This window comes from Plectropomus leopardus, chromosome 24 (assembly GCF_026936395.1).
Source record: "Plectropomus leopardus strain MGB_pleo_1.0 chromosome 24, ASM2693639v1, whole genome shotgun sequence".
Classification (NCBI taxonomy): domain Eukaryota; kingdom Metazoa; phylum Chordata; class Actinopteri; order Perciformes; family Serranidae; genus Plectropomus; species Plectropomus leopardus.
In genome coordinates, this window is record NC_142199.1 from 470,633 (window position 1) to 490,026 (window position 19,394).

The 19,394-nt window shown below is 42.7% G+C and overlaps 1 protein-coding gene across 19 annotated transcripts in view; it reads right to left on the reverse strand.

Annotated features, from left to right (window-relative positions):
* Positions 1-6,912: 6,912 nt before the first annotated feature.
* Positions 6,913-19,394, reverse strand: part of abi3bpb (ABI family member 3 binding protein b) — a 31,091-nt gene continuing 18,609 nt past the window's right edge. For 9 of the 19 annotated variants that reach the window (XM_088074476.1, XM_088074472.1, XM_088074468.1 and 6 more), the window contains 12 exons: positions 17,728-17,793; positions 15,566-15,646; positions 14,028-14,096; positions 13,819-13,944; positions 12,853-12,942; positions 12,287-12,496; positions 12,083-12,188; positions 10,186-10,265; positions 9,796-9,825; positions 9,356-9,514; positions 9,149-9,271; positions 6,913-8,973 (listed from right to left, as the gene is read on the reverse strand). In XM_088074476.1, the coding sequence (XP_087930602.1) occupies positions 8,858-8,973; positions 9,149-9,271; positions 9,356-9,514; positions 9,796-9,825; positions 10,186-10,265; positions 12,083-12,188; positions 12,287-12,496; positions 12,853-12,942; positions 13,819-13,944; positions 14,028-14,096; positions 15,566-15,646; positions 17,728-17,793 (1,256 nt within the window). In that variant the 3' untranslated portion in view covers positions 6,913-8,857. The remainder of the gene's footprint in view (positions 8,974-9,148; positions 9,272-9,355; positions 9,515-9,795; positions 9,826-10,185; positions 10,266-12,082; positions 12,189-12,286; positions 12,497-12,852; positions 12,943-13,818; positions 13,945-14,027; positions 14,097-15,565; positions 15,647-17,727; positions 17,794-19,394) is intronic. The other 10 variants (XM_088074477.1, XM_088074474.1, XM_088074470.1 and 7 more) reach the window with 2 other exon arrangements.

Below are 19,394 nucleotides of genomic sequence, written 5' to 3' on the forward strand. Positions count from 1 at the left end.
CTGTATGTTTTAATAAGACGTTAAAGAGCTGCTGCAGGTCCTGGTCTGGATCCACTTAGCAGGAAAATCCCTCGGAGCAGAGTTATGTAAGAGTGAGGCTGATGGATGACAGCAGGAATCCAACAAGTACATTTCCTCTCTGCAGTACACATCTGAAGTACGAAAACTGCACGAAATTCACGTGAAAAAATTAACGAGTCTATAAAATCTGTCAACGGGTCCGTCAATCATTTAGTGAAAATTAATATCAAACATGTAGGCTAATTTTCCCAATTAACACATTTCACTTTTTTTCCAGGTTAAATAATATTAATAATTGTGGTATTAGTACTTTTACTGCAGTACAAAAATGCAGGATATTTACTTGTACTGAAGATAACCAAAGGCTTCTTACGTTCGTCTCATTCTCATGAACACGATACTTCAAACACGCCTTCAGGAAATTTCTTAGAATTCGGCACAAACGTTCACTTGGACTCAAAAAAGACCTGATTAGATTTTGGAGGAGGTCAAAGGTCACAGTGACCTCGTCTGTCCTTTCGTAACAAGATATTTTTTTAAAAACTCCTTTTAAATAAAGTGAAAATATTTGTCGGCTCCACTTTGAAAGGAATGTTAAAGTGTTTCGTGCGGTCACCGTAATTATGAACACAATTTTACGTTGATTAAAGCGATATTTTACAAACACGCTGAAGAACTTTCTTTAAATTTGGCACAAACGTTCACCTGGACTCAAGAATGAACTGATGAGAATCTGGTGGTTGAAGGTCAAAGGTCAAGGTCACCTTTGATCTCATAGGGCCTCATAAAAAACATGATTTCACAGAAAAGTCTAGCAGGATGAAATGATGAACATTTTATATCCAAAAGGTCAAAGGTCAACATTAGTTTGTTAATTCTAGTAGCAGAGTGATGTCGGCGCTTTGACTGCAGTTTGCTGACGTGACCTTTGACACGCATGTGACGTGTAAAGAGCCTTTAGTCAAAACAAACAGGTTCTGGCGACATAAACGGATCAATAGAAGATCTTTGTTCTCTGAAGCAGGTGAAATAATGACGCAACCACTCAAAGACCGGAGACATTTTAATGGAGACGGACGACGTTCACCAGAGTCCACCGAGACGTTTAGAGACTCTGCAGAGTGAGACGTGACGTCCCTGAGGACCAATCAGCTGTCAGCGAGTGTAAACAGCTTCTGACGGGAAACAAAGAGCTTCATTCACAGCAGGGACCTCTCACTCTGTCACCAGACCGCTGACGGCCTGCAGCCCTCTGTCAACCACCAGAGTCTCACAACACGTGTTTCACACCGAGAGGGAGGAGGAGAAAAGAGGAGGAGCAGAAGGAGGAGGAGAGAGGAGGAGGAGAGAGGTGGAGGAGGAGACGAGAGGAGGAGCAGGAGGAGCAGAAGGGGGAGGAGAGAGGAGGAGGAGGAAGAAAGAAAAGGAGGAGAGAGGAGGAGGAGAAGGAGGAGAGAGGAGGAGGAGAGAGGTGGAGGAGGAGACGAGAGGAGGAGCAGGAGGAGAAGAGAGGTGGAGGAGGAGACGAGAGGAGGAGCAGGAGGAGAGAGGAGGAGGAGAGAGGTGGAGGAGGAGACGAGAGGAGGAGCAGGAGGAGCAGAAGGGGAGGAGAGAGGAGGAGGAGGAGGAAAGAAAAGGAGGAGAGAGGAGGAGGAGGAGGAGAGAGGAGGAGAGAGGAGGAGGAGGAGGAGGAAAGAAAAGGAGGAGGAGGGGGAGGAGAGAGGAGGAGGAGGAGGAAAGAAACGGAGGAGAGAGGAGGAGCAGGAGAGAGGAGGAGGAGGAAAGAAAAGGAGTGGGGGGGAGAGAAGAGGAGGAGAGAGGAGGAGCAGGAGGAGAAAGGAGGAAAGAGGAGGAGGAGAGAGGAAGAGGAGGAGGAGAAGAAGGAGGAGGTGAAGTCCTGCTGCAGCTTCTCATCGCCAAACTGAAGTGAGCTTTTCGGCGCGTCAGTGAACCCTTTAACAGCTGGACCGTCATTAAACATCAAAACCTTCTGAAATATACAGTATATTTTTAGATTCTTGTTTATTTGTTTTTTTAATATTTTTTTGTTGTTTTTTTAATTTTGAGTAATTTCATGTCAAGTTGTTCCCTCCTCTCCTGATGTTTTAAAAAAATAAAAACAATTTGCTCAGGTTTTAAAGGGTTAAAAAAAGAAAAATGTCTTGAAAATTGCATTAATAATTTTCGGCTGTTTTGTTGAGGATTGTGTATTTGTACGAGCGTTTCTTTTCGACGCGCTCCGATCTCTCGTCTCTGTGTTTACGAAGCTTCAGGTGAGGCTCTCTGGGGCTTTTATTTTGAAGGGGCGGAGGAATGAGCGGTATGCGGGCCGTGATTGGCCGGATAAGTCTCTGCGTGTTGGAAACGCACGAGGTCGTCTTTAATGACGGAGGTCGCTGAATCGCAGACCGCAGAGACGGGCAGCCGGCGTGACGGGGACTCTGACGTCCCCCCTCTGGATCCAAGGACCACCGGGCCTGGACTCAGACCAGTCTGTCCTGGATTATGTAACTGGGTTTGATGGAAACCAGCGCCGCGGTTCAAGGACAGACGGCTCCTCAGGTTCCTTCTACACATGGACTCCTCCTGGTCCACGTGTCGGGGGGGCCGAGTCAGCACTCGTCTGGTTTCCCTCCGACACCGAGTCCACGAAACCACCAGCGGCAGGACAGATTTTTATTTATTTATTGTTATTATTTTTTACTATTATGTTCATTATTATTATCATTATCATTATTGTTTTTATTATTGTTATTATTATTATTACGTTTGTTTTTATTAATAAAAACTTGTTATACTACAACTACCACAGCGAGTAGTACTGATGATTATGGTTCTTGGCGTTTGTCAGACGACTGAGACGCTCCGAAATCTGTCGACTCGTAAACTAACAGGACGAGTTTCAAAGTGACAGCAGGTCAAAACATGTTGCGTCAGACAGTTTGACCTTTGACCTCCCCGCTGCCGGCTGTCAGACCTCAGTTTAAGGGAGAAAAGTCAAAAATCTGCGTCCTCTGTGGACAGATCCGGGTGGGAAGGCTCGCCATCGATCTCACCGGACAGGTCCGCACGAAGAAAGGAACCGACACAAAAAACCTGACCTGTCAACAGACCGAAAAACATGAGGAGTCCCCACTTTAAACGGTCCGACTGTTCTAACGTCACAGAACCAGGACGAACATCAGCCGGAGAATTAAAATGATTTCAAATGCTGAAAATTCCTGTGATCTGCAGCTTATTTTTAGTGTACACGCCCTTTAACAGCGCAAATTATAAATGTCATAATTTAGCTGCCGAGTACAAAATTAAACGATTCAGTTCACAGCACGGACCTCGTAAATAAACCTTAAATCCAACAACTGCAGTACACTGAAAAACTCAGACAGTACAATCAATCATTTAATTAAGTGCATTCCCTCCGCTCACAGGTCTGCTGAGCGGCGAGGCCACGCGGCTACTGTACGGTACTCCGCTGTACTGTACTGTACTTCACTGTACTGTTATGTACTTCACTGTACTGTACTTTACTGAGCTTTAATGTACTGTACTGTTCTTCACTTCACTGTACTGTACTTTACTGTGCTTTAATGTACTATACTGTACTTTACTGTACTGTACTTTACTGTGCTTTAATGTACTGTACTTCACTGTACTGTACTGTACTTCACTGTACTGTTATGTACTTCACTGTACTGTACTTTACTGTGCTTTAATGTACTGTACTGTACTTTACTGTGCTTTAATGTACTGTACTTCACTGTACTGTACTGTACTTCACTGTACTGTACTGTCCTGTACTTTACAACATCCACGGAGGAAACACTCGGAAATCTTTGCACTTCCAACAACAGCAGACGACACACACTCAGTTAGCGTAGCACTGCGGAGGTTATCTGAGGTCGGCGTTAAAGCCTCGGACCTCGATTAACGTTTAAAGCTGAACCTCCGGAAACTTCTCTGTCATCTGTCTCAGAGCGGGGGGTTCCCTACACTCCCCTCTGTCCTCCCCTCTGTCCTCCTCTGCCTCCCCTCTGTCCTCCCCCTGTCCTCTCTCTGTCCTCCCCCGTTCTCTCCACTCAGTCGGCCAAGTCCTGATTTTCCTAAAACAGGGAATCCCGGTCCAGATCAGATCCGAGGGGGAGTTCCTCCGAGTCATCACTCATCTGTTTGAGGCACTCGAGGAAACAAAGAGGGAAATAGATGAGGAACTCTGGAGGACACAAAGACGACTACGAACACAGAGAAAACTACGAGTCCTTTCACTTCGAAAAGATCTGAACTGAAATGACATGAAGCCAAGTCGTCCGACACGAGTCCAAACATCTGCTGTTTTTTCTGCACTTTGTCCGATTTCAAGTCCCTGGTCAAAACCAGCGGGTCCCAAGTTAAGACCAACATAATTTATGAGAATGAGACGGATGTAAGGTCACATTTACCTTCGACCACCCAACTCTCATCAGTTCATTCTTCACTCCAACTGAACGTTTGTGCCCAATTTCAGGAAGTTCAATCCTTTCGGACATTTGTGAGAAATGTTGTCATCATTACTGTTTGAATTCTTGAGCTATGGCCAAACACATGTGAGGTCACAGTGACCTTTGACCAACAAATTCTAATCAGTTCATTCTTGAGTTTAAGAGGGCGTTTGTGCCAAATTTAAGGGAACCGGACTTGCTGCTGAAACCTGGTGTGTTGACAGTTATGAACCCGACAGGTGAGACAGCAGGAAGAGTTTGGACTGTACCTGCTCTGTGGAGACGCTCTCTGATCTTTGACGCCTGAAAGACACAAAAACAGCAGCTGTGAAGTTTACTGTGGTCGTGTCTCCTCACCGTCCGTCTGATTTTAGGACAAAAAATGAGATGATTCACGTTGATGTTGGTAATTTAAAAGGTGAGAGTCAGTCGGACTGATGTGAGTCGCAGAGCTCAGAGGAAATCCCTTCCAGCATCAGCAAACCTATTGATTAAATATCCAATATATCCAATATGCAAGTGTTGTAAATTCTTTTGATTTCATTTGATGTGCATGTCTCTGTGCGGTTTCTGTGTGTGGTTTCGTGTTTTAGTGGCTCAGCAGGCGGCAGCGTGACCTCACCCAGCGTTCCCAGTGCGCTTTACTGGGAACGCTCGTGTGTTACATAACGGAGTGAAATTACAGCACAGCTATTATTCCTTTTTTCTTCCTCTGCGGTGAATAAACTTGTCACTTTTTTCCCCCTACGATCTGAAATAATCCACCGGTTGCCATGGCGACGGGACTATAAAGACTAGCGTTGCCCCTGCGGTTGGAAAAGTGATGTCATCCGTCACATCGGACCATGAAGCACAACTCATTCGCTTTTTTACATCGTTTTAATCTTTCCCTCTCTTCTTTGTGTTAGTGCATGAAGCATTAGTACACACTGTACACGCTCAAGAGGTTTGTAGTATCAGTACATAAAGATATGAGCGACGAGGAGCATGTTCCAAAGGCCTGTAGTATTAATACGTGTAGGTTTTAGGGATGCTGAGCAAGTTAAAAAGTATTAGTACGTGAAGATATGAGAGATGTAAGGCAGTTAAAAAGGTTTGTAGTATTAGTACATGAAGATCCGAGGGACGTAGAGCAAGTTAAACAGGTTTGTAGTATTAGTACATGAAGATCCGAGGGACGTAGAGCAAGTTAAACAGGTTTGTAGTATTAGTACTTTAAGATATGAGGGACATAGAGCGAGTTAAAAAGGTATGCAGTATTAGTACATGAACCTTTGAGGGATGTAGAGCAAGTTAAAAATTTTTGCAGTATTAGTACATGAAGTTTTCAAGGTTGTAGGGTAAGTTAAAAGTCTTACAGTATCAGTACACTAAGATATGAGAGATGAAAGGCAGTTAAAAGGTTTTGCAGTATTAGTACATGGACATTTGGGGGATTTAGAGTAAGTACAGTTTACTGAGGGTCTTCCTGACGCGTCTCTATTTTTAACGTAGAGGATAAATGGAGTCCGGTTCGGCGTTTCCCGCCCTGTGCTGCGGACGGTCAAAACGTGACATTTGTCCTCCTCATAACTGAGGGAAAGTGAACACACAAACAGAAGTCATGTCTCATGTCATACATTGGGACTCACGCTTCCCGAGGATGTCTTTATCGATGATGTCTGTCCACAATAAACGTCCAGAAATCCACTTCGAGCTCAGAGAAGAAAGGCGCTGCGGAACTGCGTTAACATTTATCGCGTTTTTACGTTTTCTTCCGTCTCAAAGTAATCTCGTGACAGTTGTCTGAACATGCGCGGGTTAACTAAAAACAGGAGCTCCTAATAGATCATTCGGCATACTTTTAATGGCAGTTTGACTAAATGTGAGAAATATATACTAAAAAACATTTTGCAGCTTACAGCTAACTGTGTAGCTAACTGTCTGTCCGGGTTACATCCCCTAAGGCATTATGGGAACTTTCCAAAACTTTATTGGCCCCAAAGACAAGACAAAAAATGATGACAAAATTAAATCACATTAAATTATGTTTTTCATGTTGTTCTTTCAGCACCGATAGACAACCTACAGCCGCTTATCTACATTACTGAATATGTGGCCCACATCTCAGTAATACTACAAACTTTTTTAACTCACAAATCTTCACGTACTTATACTACAAACCTTTTTAACTCACAAATCTTCACGTACTTATACTACAAACCTTTTTAACTCACAAATCTTCAAATACTAATACTACAAACCTTTTTAACACACAAATCTTCAAATACTAATACTACAAACCTTTTCAACTCACTGTACTTCCCTCAAATCTTCATGTACTAATACTAGAAACCTTTTCAACTTGCTGTATGTCCCTCAAATCTTCGTGTACTAATACTCCAAACCTTTCAAACACGTCGGTAAAATGAAGACATTTCTTTTAAAAAAGGAATCAAAACTTCTTTATTGTTGAAAATCAGTACAGAAAAGTAGAAAAACATCAACAGCATCATGTGTTAACATACATTCTCGTGTTCTTTACAAAGCACTTTTTTGTTTTGGGGTCTACGTATTAATACGGCTGAAAATTAAAGGAACAGTTCCCCGTTTTATGTTGCGGGGACAGCATCCGCCCAGGTGCTGCATCTTGTAGAAGAACGTGAAAATACCCTGCTTGACACCTGACATAATTCTTTTTACCTCACATGGTGCTAAAAAGATTTCATATTATTTTTTGGAATATTTTTTTCTTGTAATAAGTTTCGGAACGCCTAAGAGGCTAAAAGCTAACCTTGCCTTAAATGTGCTTTGCAATACAACAGCTAGAGGTTGGAAGTTCTCCCCAACAAATCGGATATCTTTGGTAATTTTGCAACTTACAATGCTTTATGTGTGATTTTTGGTAAAACTTTACTAAACTAAAAGTTAACCAGACAGCTAGCTGTCAAACAGCATAGTTTGGTCGCTAACAGCCAAACGAGTGGCTATTAGTTCTTGTTAATCTTGCTTTAGATATGCTTTAAGTTACAACTCGTTTAGAAGTTTTCTTCAATAAATTAGATATTTTTGGCAAAATGAAGAACTTTTGCAACTTTTTACAACTAGCTAGCCAAATAAGATAGTCTGGCGGCTAGTTAGCCAAATAACCCTAAAAATGACTGACTGTTAGTCGTTGTTAGCACCACTGTATTTGCGCTCCAAATATGCAAACTTAGAGTTCAGAGCTTTTCCTTCTTCCTCCATAAATCAGATTCAGTTGGTTAAAAAAGTCTTTAGATTTATTAGCCATCATGCTGCACCGTTAGTGTACCCCCCCTCCTGCTTTAGCATGAGGCAACAGGAAGCAGATTATCGTACAGTAAAGAGTAAAAGGCCACGGTAAGGGAAATGCATCTGCAAAAATGTACCGAAAACATTCATTCTCTCATATACATATAAATATATTTCTGTTGTGCAAACTGCAAGTAAAGAAGCCTCCGGACGGCTAAAGGCAGCTGGGTTTGGCACGACGCAGGCTGGACCAACACATCTGGTGTGCTGATTGATTGAATTTTTTTATGTTAATATGAATTTAATTAAACTGCAGAGATTCATGCTGCTAAACTCTAATGTTAGCCTGTAGTTTTTCTTGTCTGAATCTAAAAAAAAAAGTACATTTTGGCACTCTGTCGTCCGCCAAACAAAACAAAACACTGATGAAAACAAACTACATTTGTTAAATTTCGTTGTTATTGCAGCGTCAAAGTATAAATTAGCTTTAATTTGAGGCTAATGAACTCAGAGCGTGAGGCAGAAAAATATCCAGCAAGTTAATCACACTTAGCACATAATCTCCACATCCAGCAGACCTTCGACTGGCCGGCTTGTTGAGGGGACAGCAGAGGACTGGTTTGACTGGTCAGCTGCCAGCGATGAATGTCAAGCAGGACGGTTTCTAAACTACTTCTTCAACCTTTTGCTCGACTTGCAAATGAACAGAAATGAGCTGAAAACAAAACGTAAAAATCGTTGGACCTTTTGATAAATAAGTTATGAAAATAGTATTCCAGGGAGCCAGCTTCCCATTATTTTACACAAAATAAAATATATCTAGCGTGAGTCTGCCCCCCCCCGACGGTCCGGACAGAGACCAGACCTCCACGTATCCTCCTCCTCTTCTACCAGTTTGTTGCTTGATAAATAGTAAAGACGAGGCATGTTTGCTATATTTAAAAATGCTCTCGTGTTACTAATTCCCTGACGAGTATGTCCTGTACATGTTTTTACAGCTCTGGGTAAGGTGGTGGAACAAGTCCAGGAGATCTTTTCGGACTCCTGAAGTCGTCGTCATCCCAGCCAGGGTGACGGTTCCTCCCTGTCCCAAGAACGACTCAGTCCATTCACCATTTCCCGGGGATGGGCGTCCCACACTCGTACCATGAGACGTAGTTTATGTGGGAGTGTCCTCCTATCTGTCCAAAATGGACAGGCTCCTGACGCACAGCTCTGTAGAAACCTGGACCAGGGACAAGAAGATGTAAACCGTGAGGAAGACTTTCTTGGTTCAACAAAACTATGAAATAAAGGTTTTAAAATGTCTGGGCTGACAAGGTTCTACAAGGTCTGGCCGGAATCCCGACTCTATGAAATAAAGGTTTAGGATGTTCACGTTCACGAATCACGTTTTTTACCGGGTCTGGCAGGGAGCTGGTCTGCCCGGAGCTGCCGGCCTGTTTTTCCCTCCAGGAACGAATCCACAAACTGACAGTGGTCCTCACCGAAGCCGGTCTGGTCCCCGATGTTGTGGAATTTACCTGCAGGGTTAAAGAACCAGATCCGAGTAAGAAATTGACCCTGACACCCCCGGACATGAGGTGACACCAGGAACCACTACCCACCGTTGAGGGAGTCGCTTAGGTAGATCTTGTACCTGAGCGAGTTGCACAGCTGGACCCCGACGAACTTCCTGTACCAGGTTCTCTTGACGTACTGCTTACCGTGACAGTCCGAGTACGAGTCCGTCTTAAAGGGGAACTGAGTCCAGATGGCGTCTTTCCCTGCAGAGGTTATCGATTAATGTATTGATCAGTATAATGTACGAATTATCATGACATGTTCAGCAATATAAACTACTATAAACTACTGATCACACTGATGTACTGATTTAATGTATTGATCACACTGATGTACTGATTTAATGTATTGATCACACTGATGTACTGATTTAATGTATTGATCACACTGATGTACTGGTTTAATGTATTGATCACACTGATGTACTGATTTAATGTATTGATCACATTGATGTATTGATGACATTGTGGTTGTTTAATCGTACCTGAGACGTTCTCGCTCACTCGAGGATCCGCTGGTGAAGGAAACAAAGAAAAAGAGACTTTTAAAATTTTGAAAACTACTCTGTTAAAATATAATAAAAATACAATAATGATAATAATAATAATGATAATGATAATAATAATAATAATAATAATAATAATAATAATACTAGACAATGGATTTATGAATGCGTTGTTTACTTGAGAATTTTCAAGTTGAACTGTTTTTTCAGGACTCCTCGTCACGTTTTCTGATCACGTTTCTGTTTTGTATCTATTTCATTTCAATGAAACACGAATCATATGAATTTGGAAATGTTCTGTGGAGAATTTGCGTGTGAACGTCTGACAACATTTTCACTTCGGATGTAAATCAGGCTGCTGGACCGTACCCGACTCTGTGTTGAAGGACACCGGCTCACTGGGAGGACCTTCACCCAGCTCGTTCTTTGGCTTCACCTTAAACTCGTAGCTGTCAAAAAAAAAAAAAAACATAAAAGAGAGAAAGGTTTTGTGATAACTGGCTGAACAGTTACTGAGTTAGGTACATCTCTGTGAAACCACGCCCCCTCTAAAGCTTATTTGTCAGTATTTTTAAAACGCAGAAATTCATCAGTGAGCTTTTTTTAAGTTATGATCAGGTTAATAAAGATCCACAGAAAATGTGTTACAGATGAAACCTAAATCAAAATGAGGAAAGTACCTGAAGGTCTTTCTGTCGAGCATACTGAGCTGTTTTTAATATGACTTAGAGTGTGAGGAGGATGGCCTTAACTTCGTTTTGGGCCTTAATTATAGCGCCCCCATCAGGCCGACTGATGTCACATTTGTTGAGCGGCATTTTCACGCAAGTTTCAAACACGTGATATGTTAAATCGTTTCAAACGATTTAACATATCACGAGAATTTGTGAAAACGTTTCTAAAAATTCACACAAACCCAAAAAACAGAAATGATACAAAAGCAAATGAAGATGAAAATCACGCAGTAAAGTTATGATTAACCCTTTCAAACATGGCTCAAAGGGTTATTTACAATAATAATGAATTACTATAAAACATCAATGTTCTTTTGTTGCATTCGGACTTTTGAAAACCAAGCAAAGTGGTTTGCTTTATTTTGAAAACATACAAAAAAGGCAATGAGCAAATTTCAAGAAATGAGTCAAAGAAAAATCCCCTGAAAAATAAAGGAGAGAGACTATTATTAGAAATTATAAAAGAAACTAAAAGCTTGAAAAAATGCAGAAATCTGTATGAATCTTAGTATAGAACAAAGCAGGATGTTTTCTTGTTTGTTTTCGTATTGGACTTTGGACTTTATTGTTGCAGATTTTCATTTTTTTCAGATTTTTATTTTCTTTCCATTGTGTTTTTTTTGGTTCATTTCTTGGAAAGTTACTCATTTCCTGCTTTTTGCGTTTGAGTTTCAAAGGGTAAAAATACAATCTTATTAAAAAAAACAAATGAAAGCAGAAGACGAATTTGATCATTTTCACAGCTTCCCGTCAGCAGCAGGTTCAGTGTCGAACTGACGCAGCGGACTTTTGTTCCTGAAGACGTCACATACTGACAAACGTCTCGTCTCACCCGATTAAAGACAAACAGTCTGCGGCTCCTGCGTCTCCAGCCAGACCTCCTTCACACCAAATACTCCTCGGGTGTCCAGCCTCATTAAAACTTCAGGGAGCGAAACTGTTATTCTGCTCTGTGGGACGTCTGGCCCTGTTTGGACAGCTGAACGCCCCAAACAGCCGAGTGCAGAAACATCTGCAGAGCTGCAGCAGGTTTCCGGACCGTGGATGAGACCAGGACTCAGAAAGCTGCTTTTATGGACTTTCTAAATCTTATTTTTGTGGGTTATTTTAAATAAAAGAAACACGATGTGGAGCTAAAACCCTCAAAATCCACAAAACCAACAGATCTGTCTCAGAAAGACCCAGTCAGACCAGGGGCCGAAAGAAAGTCCAAAAACAAGTCAGGACCACATTAACAGCCAAAATGCTCAGAACCAGGTCTTTATGTGGGACAGACTCCCATTAAAACCAGGTCTTTATGTGGGACAGACTACCATCAGAACCAGGTCTTTATGTGGGACAGACTCCAATCAGAACCAGGTCTTTATGTTACAGATTTTGTCTTTTGAACAGATATGTTTTGGTTACACTAGTTTGGCTCTGGTTTTGGTCTTGCCTTGGACTTTACCCTCTTGAGACTTGATCCTGACTTTGGGGGACCTGGTCTTGGACTTGTTGACTGAAGTTTTGGACAGAGTCTACATAAGTCGTACCTGCTCTCAGGCTTTAGGTTCTCCACGGCGGTGTGAGTCTGGTTGGTGGTCAGGACGGAGACCTGCTCACCGTCGGGTCCCTTAGCAGTGGAGATGACCTCGTACTCTGAGGACAAGAGGACAAAGTCAACAGAATCATCAGATAGTCCAGAGAGGACGGATAGAAGACACTTCAGTCTACATGTTGACGTCATGTCTTTGTACCGGTTGTGTCGTTGTCAGTTTTCTCCCAGTCCAGGATGACGAAGGACGGGCATCCCTCCACAGTCACCACGGTGAGGTTGGACGGAGGAGACCTAGGCGGAGCCGTCACGTTCGTCTCTCCCGGTTCGTCTCCGGGGAAGTAGTTGAGGGAAGACGTGATGGAGCAAGGCTCATCTGGTTTCTTCCCCGTCTGGTAGACGACGTGAGGCGCTGTGGGACGAAGAGGAGAGGGATCAGTCTGGGTTCAGTCTCTGAATAAATTTTGGGCATCTTCTTGACAGTTTTGATTTCGTTTGAGTTCGTCAATGATCGGGCTGCAACTTACAGTTATTTTAACAATCGAATTATCTGCAGAATATTTTCACGATCAATCTGTGGTCTTTAAAATATCAAACTAGAATAATGTATGCCTCAGTGAACCCGTGAGGTCGAAGAACAGGTCGGTGGGCGTTTGTGCCAAATTTAAAGAAAGTCCCTCAGGGCGTTCTTGAGATATCATGTGGACGACCATGACACGGACGGAAGGTGACGGTGAAACGCCGGACATTTCTTTCTCTTGAACGTACCTACGTAACGCTTCTTCCCCAAGGCGTCGACGTCAGAGGCCGGCTGAGATTTAAACAGGTCCGAGTCCTCCCAGGTCTCCTGTCGAGTCGCTAAAGAAGGACATTTTACAAGATTAGATGGCACCTTTCTGCCAACACAAAGCTTTAAAGGGAAAACTCAACAGGTTTCAGATAGAAAGTCAAAGATCTTTAACCCTTTGAAACCCGGAGACTTCACTTCTCTGGTGCTGTGTTAATGCCTCTCACAAGGATCCAAACTTCTGACACCAGAACAAAATGGTTTAATTCTCTTCATGAGCACCGGGAAGCAAAGGACAATGAGCGAATTACAGGACAAAAGATGAAAAGAAAATAACCTGAAAATTAAAGAATATATATATTTAAGTTTTTTTCAGGTCATTCTCTTGTTTGTTCGTTGTTGGGTTTTTTTGTTGTTGTTTTTTTAACTTATTTTGTGCTTATTTTTGGGTAATTTTCTTATAATTGTTTTACTAATTTGTATTTTCTTTATTTTGTTATATTTGTTAAGTTGCTCATTGTCTTCTTCCAATATTTTTTGAAAGAAATCAAGCCAATTTGTTCAGGTTTCAAAGGGTTAAAAGCATGAAAAAGTTCTCGCCGCTGAATAATAATGACATATGATGCTGCATAGATTCTCATAAATGCATATATATATATATATATATATATACATATACATAGATATTTAAATAATGGTATGACACACCATTAGATTGACATTAATGTACTAATACCATGATGACATCATCAAACTTTAACATTTTTTTTTAATCCCCAAAGTTGAACCAAAGTTGGCGCCAATGCCTGGGGGGAAATTTCCAGGATTTAGGCCGTTTTGCCTGCGTCGCTGTAGAAACGCCGATGTCATTCGTATAAAATGTACAAAGGTAACGCATTAGTTTAATCAGAAATTTCAGCTTCTGCAGAAAGTGAGGATCTCTGTACCGGCTGTTGGCGGCGCTCCGGTCGTGGTCTGCTTCCGGTCCAGTTTGGTGGGCTTGGCGGTCGCCGGCGGGACTTTGGGTTTGAGGATCGGCAGCTTGTCCGTCTGCTTCAGGTTGTTCACCTTATCTGATGGAGAAAAACAAAACCAATAAAGAGACAAAAACGCGTAGATATTGTCTATGATTGTCGGGCTTAGCGTTAGCGCTCACCTGTCTCTCCGGGTTTGTCCACCTGGTTGGGTTTTTTGTTGATGGGGACGGACGGGCGAGCCGGGGATCCTGCAACAAACAGCATGAAGTGTTTTCAGAGCCAGAATCCGTCTGTGGATCAGACATCAGTTTTCCCTGATCTGCTGAAAAAATCTGCTCTTTCCTCCCGACGAACGACTCAAAATACAAACCGACCTGAGAACGCCAAATCCTGAAACCCACCGAGGTCCCGAGTGTTTTTACAAAAAGTCCAGAACCTGCAGCCAATTACCCCCCGCCCCCGCCCCCCGTCTTATTAGAGCCAAAATTCTTCACAATCAAGGAGTTGAGCTCCGTCCAGGTCTAAATGGAATAAATGCCAAGCCAGAAACATGAAAGATGACGGAGTCCTGAAACGTTTTAGCTCGTAACACGAAACAACGGAGACACATTTTTCTCAATCAGCGCCGTGTAAATATGTATGAAGGCGGGGGGGACGCCAGAGCGCCGCCAGTGCTTTCTGCTCACAGTCCAGCTCCCATTGTTCCCTGACATGGAACCAGTATGGACCAGCAGCGTCTGCGCTGGAGCCCGACGCTGGAAACTGTGATCACGCTCCGCACAGTCGGACTAAAGCAAATAAATACTGAGTGATTTTCTCTTTTCACACACAAACAACGAAAAGCAAACATTCAGACAGAATCCGCTCCATGCACGCCATGCCCTGCTGCTGCCGGAGCGTCTCCTCAACACGCCCACGTATCTGAGGCCCGGCGGCGCTCGCCGGCGGACAGGAAGCAGCGGCGCACGAACCAACAGCGGGAGGGTCCGTGTGTGACGGACGGCTCATCGCTCGCGGCTTCTTCTGCGAGAAAAAGCACAAAGCTGCAGCTCCTGATACAGCAGAGACACTCAGCCTGACAGGGGGGCCAGGGGCCAGTCACAGTGGCCCCTGACATGATGCAAGGATTTTAGGATGTTTCTCAGATTTTGGACATGTCTAAGACTTTAAGACATTCAAAAGATTTTCAGACATTCAAAAGATTTTCAGACATTTCTAGGATTTATGGACATTTTTATGAATTTGTGACATTTCTCAGATTTTAAGACATTTGTAGGATTTTAGGACATTAATAAGATTTAAGGACATTTCTAGTATTTCAGGACACTAGTGTCTCAGGTGCATCCTCTGTCGGGGGTGTGGCGGATCCTCCACTGGCTCTTTTTCTGATCAACAGGCTCTATTTTGATCCGGTTTATGCACTCTCTCAACTCTAACAATTCAGTATCAATCATTTCATTTTCACTGTTAATTAGAAACTAGTTGGGGGGCCACCAGGGGCCCCATCAGGGCCATCAGTTGAGTATCACTGCTGTAAAGTAACACAGACTCTGCTGCACAGGCTGGGCTGTAGTTTTCGGCCAAAGCTGATAAACTCTATCTTTGTTGCGTCTGGACTCTAAATCTGATCAAACATGCAGCGTTGGTGGCAAGGAGCAACTGAAGCGGCGGTCAGCCCGCGGTAACGGCGAGATGCGACATTCGTGCCTTTACCAACCATAAAACGGCTCCTCGACGATGGAGCCCGGGAGGCGAAACATGTCAGGGAGCTTCCTTTTCTCCGGCAGCGAGTTGTTGACTGCAGCAGGAAAAGGTCAAACTGACATCAGTCTGTGACTCGACGTCTGAACTCTGAGACTCTGAGACTCTGAACTCTGAGACTCTGAACTCTGAGACTCTGAGACTCTGAACTCTGAGACTCTGAGACTCTGAACTCTGAGACTCTGAACTCTGAGACTCTGAACTCTGAGACTCTGAACTCTGAGACTCTGAGACTCTGAACTCTGAGACTCTGAGACTCTGAGACTCTGAACTCTGAGACTCTGAGACTCTGAGACTCTGAACTCTGAGACTCTGAACTCTGAGACTCTGAACTCTGAGACTCTGAACTCTGACCTCTGAGGCACACTGCACACCACCTCCACAAAAACCACAATCCAGAATCTGCAAACCAGCCACCAGAAGAAATGAAAGAAATGTTTGTTTTTCTGCAAACCACTGAGACGTTACATCCGCACGTTATTTCGCAGCTGAAATTTTATGTTTCCTAACAACATCGAGGTAACGCTTCAGAAAAGATCACGTTTGGGCCTAAAACATCACATTTGTGACTCAGAAATCGGGAAAAAACTACTCCAAAAAGTGCAACAGAATCCAGATCGGAAACTCCGGCGAGGTTCTTGAGACAGAGTCGGTCGCCACAGCAAAATGGCGGTGCACACGGTGAACGGTTTGTGTGGTGAAAAGTGTAAAAACTTCGTGTGGCGTTTCCATTCAGCTGATTTGTGTTTGACAGAAGTCTTTTCGAGTGCATAACAGTCGACTCCTCCCGCGCACGCTCCTGATGTTCGGAGGTTTAGATCAAAAGTAGGAAAAAGCGAATTATCGATGCGATGGAACGCAGCATAAACGTGGACAAAAACACGCCCAAGTTCAGAGTCTCAAACGCTGAACGTGTTTTCGTGTTAAACGGTCCGGTTTGATGGTTTGAAAAATTTGTTGTTAGTAAAAAAATAAGCGTGTTGGCTCAAACGCAGTGTGTGCGAGTTAAATGCCCCGATTCGGTGCTGCAAAGGCTGCTGGGAAAGACCTCGACGTGTCTGTGAAAAACACCACAGAAATCCATGAAACACACGGAAGAGCCGCCCAAAACAACCGACGTCGGTATTTGTTGTTCTGCAGCTCGCGGGCGTAAAGTCAACTCAGACTGCGTCTCTTTAGAAATGTGACAGGAAATCGTGGAAAATCTGGTGGACAAACAAAAGTTTCTACGTTTCTGAAGTTTAAAAGAAAACAGATCCCAAACAAGAGAAAAGAAATAATCACTTTGTGCCCCAGAATTAAGGATTCTTGAAGTGAAAAAGTCCAACAAAAAGAGTTTTAAGATCAAGAAAAAGTCAACATATTAATATTTCTGCGCAACAAACTTTTCACAAGTATTTAAACCTTCGAAACTGGAGCACATTTTTTCCAAAAATGTGAAAAAAAAGAGCAATAAGCAACGTGGTGAAAAACGTCTCACATATTCCAAGAAATACGTAGATTTAGAGATTTTTTTAACAGCTAGGGTTAAACTACGGGTGTAATTATCAGAACTATGTTTTTTCATTTCATCATCGTTTTTCTTCAGGCCATTTCCTTTTTTGTCTTTCTCTTTTTTTAAATTGGAGTAATTTTTTTTGTACTTTTTACAAATTTCTTGCTTTTTTGTTGTTTTTTTTCGGTAATTTCTTGCGTTGCTGATTGCCCTCTTCCCGTGTTTTTGAAAATAAGTTTGCTCAAGTTTCGAAGGGTTAAAATGTTTTCAGACAGCTGACATGTTGAGCAGCCCAAAGAGCCCCAGCAGCTCTAAAACCAGACATTTAACCCCTCCACCACCACACCAGTGCTTCATGTTCTGCTCTTATGTAAGTCAAATAATCAAACTGTCGATTATTTGAGTCTTTGGCAGAAAGCTGAAGACCTGCAGAAGCTGGAGACAGAGGACAATGTGGACGGACAGACCCACGGATGGACGGATGAACAGAAAAGGATTAATAAACAGGATGGATGGAGACAAAAACACCAACAGCAGCTGCAGTGGAGGCGGAGGCGCTGGGGAAGCGAGTGAAGGGTTAATGATGAGACATGAAAACACAAACAGGTTTTTTTTTTTTTTACCCAGTCGAGGTCGGGACCATAAAGCCGGTTTAGGAGGGGAAATGCCCCGGTGCGGCTTTCCGTTTACTGCGGGGAGAAAACTGAGCGTTACCAAGGAGAGAAAACTGAAAACTGACAGCAGAACACCCGGCCGAGTCACACGTTCAGCCAAACGTCACGAGTCAGGGGACATGTCCCCAAATTTACAGGAGGACATATGTCTGGAACCCAAGGGTGAATCCTCAGCCCAGACACCAGAGGAAAACGTTGGCATTATACCTTTCTTACGAGCTGGAAGACAGCATTTTTTCCATTGCAAGAAGAAGTGCTGTTTTTTGCTGCGTTATGTGACGCAATAGTGATCTGCCGTGATAGTGCCACGAAAAGTGGTTTATCTGCCGGGATAGTGCCACGAAAAGTGGTTTATCTGCCGGGATAGTGCCATGAAAAGTTGATCTGTTAGGATAATGTCATGAAAAGTGGTAGTTTTTTACCGAGATGTCGGACCTGTTTTTTTGAACATGACGAACATGATGTTATCGAACAGTAACCGAGCGTGTCTGCGTGTAAACCTAATGACGTCGATGTTGGAAGTGTTAACGATAAGTTTCTACATATGCTCTGGATAAAAACATACAGATGTAATCACGGTTGGAGAAACGTACAACGCCAACTTTATTTTCTGATGACTGAGCTGAAATCAACAGAAGTTTTATGAAAACAGTAAAAGCTGATTCATACTTTTGAGGATTTGGTTGCATCATCCAACTTTTGAAATTTGACAAAGTTCATGTTTCAAACGTAATAATTTAATTTGTTCGTTGCCCAAATGTAAACATTTTATCGTCCCACGATCAGGTTTTTTCTCGTTATGAAGGCAAATGAAATGCTTCGGTCTAAACTGAAGGACTCGTGCTGAGAGGCGAGGGCGTTCGGAGACGGCGGCGCGGTGGTCGAGCTGTCGGCTTCGTTCGGCAGCTCACAGTGAGCCCACACAAACAAACTGTCACAGTGTTGAAAAGAGACAAAATCACAGATGACGGACGAGATCAATCCGTCTGGATTTCTGTCCTTTAAAATAAAGAAGCAGCAAATGATTAAACACAGATCCAGTCACGTCAAACCAAATCCAAAAACCCCAAAATCAGCTGATTCACCTCAACGTCTGCCGGCCAATCACAGCCTGCAGACCTGATCGGCCTGAACTCCACTCGTAAGAGTTTGCAAAAGAACAAAGATTATTGATTATTGGGATCCATTCAGTGATAGGAGGGCACAAAATGTTAGTAAAGGGTGTTTTGGGTCAATAGCACTTTCTGTAACTGAATTTAGTATCAAATCAGGTGATTTAAACAATTAAAAATGACAAAAATTGGCAGCGAATTCAGTTAATTCCAGTTGAAGTGGATTGCTAACTGACTTTGCTTTCTTGGTTAACTTTACGGTCCTTTGTCAATAACTTTCATTGAACAGAAGGGTGCACACTGCACAGAAATTGGTTAAAAGTTGCAAGAAAATTACCTGAAAAATTATCTGGAAAACTGCATCAAAAAAAAAAGAAAAAGAAAAAATAATGACAATTAAATATATATATATTTCTACAAATGTTTGTTCCATAACAACATTTAAAATACATATTTCAAATATTTCTAACTATAGCTTTCTGGATATTTTTACCATTTAAATAC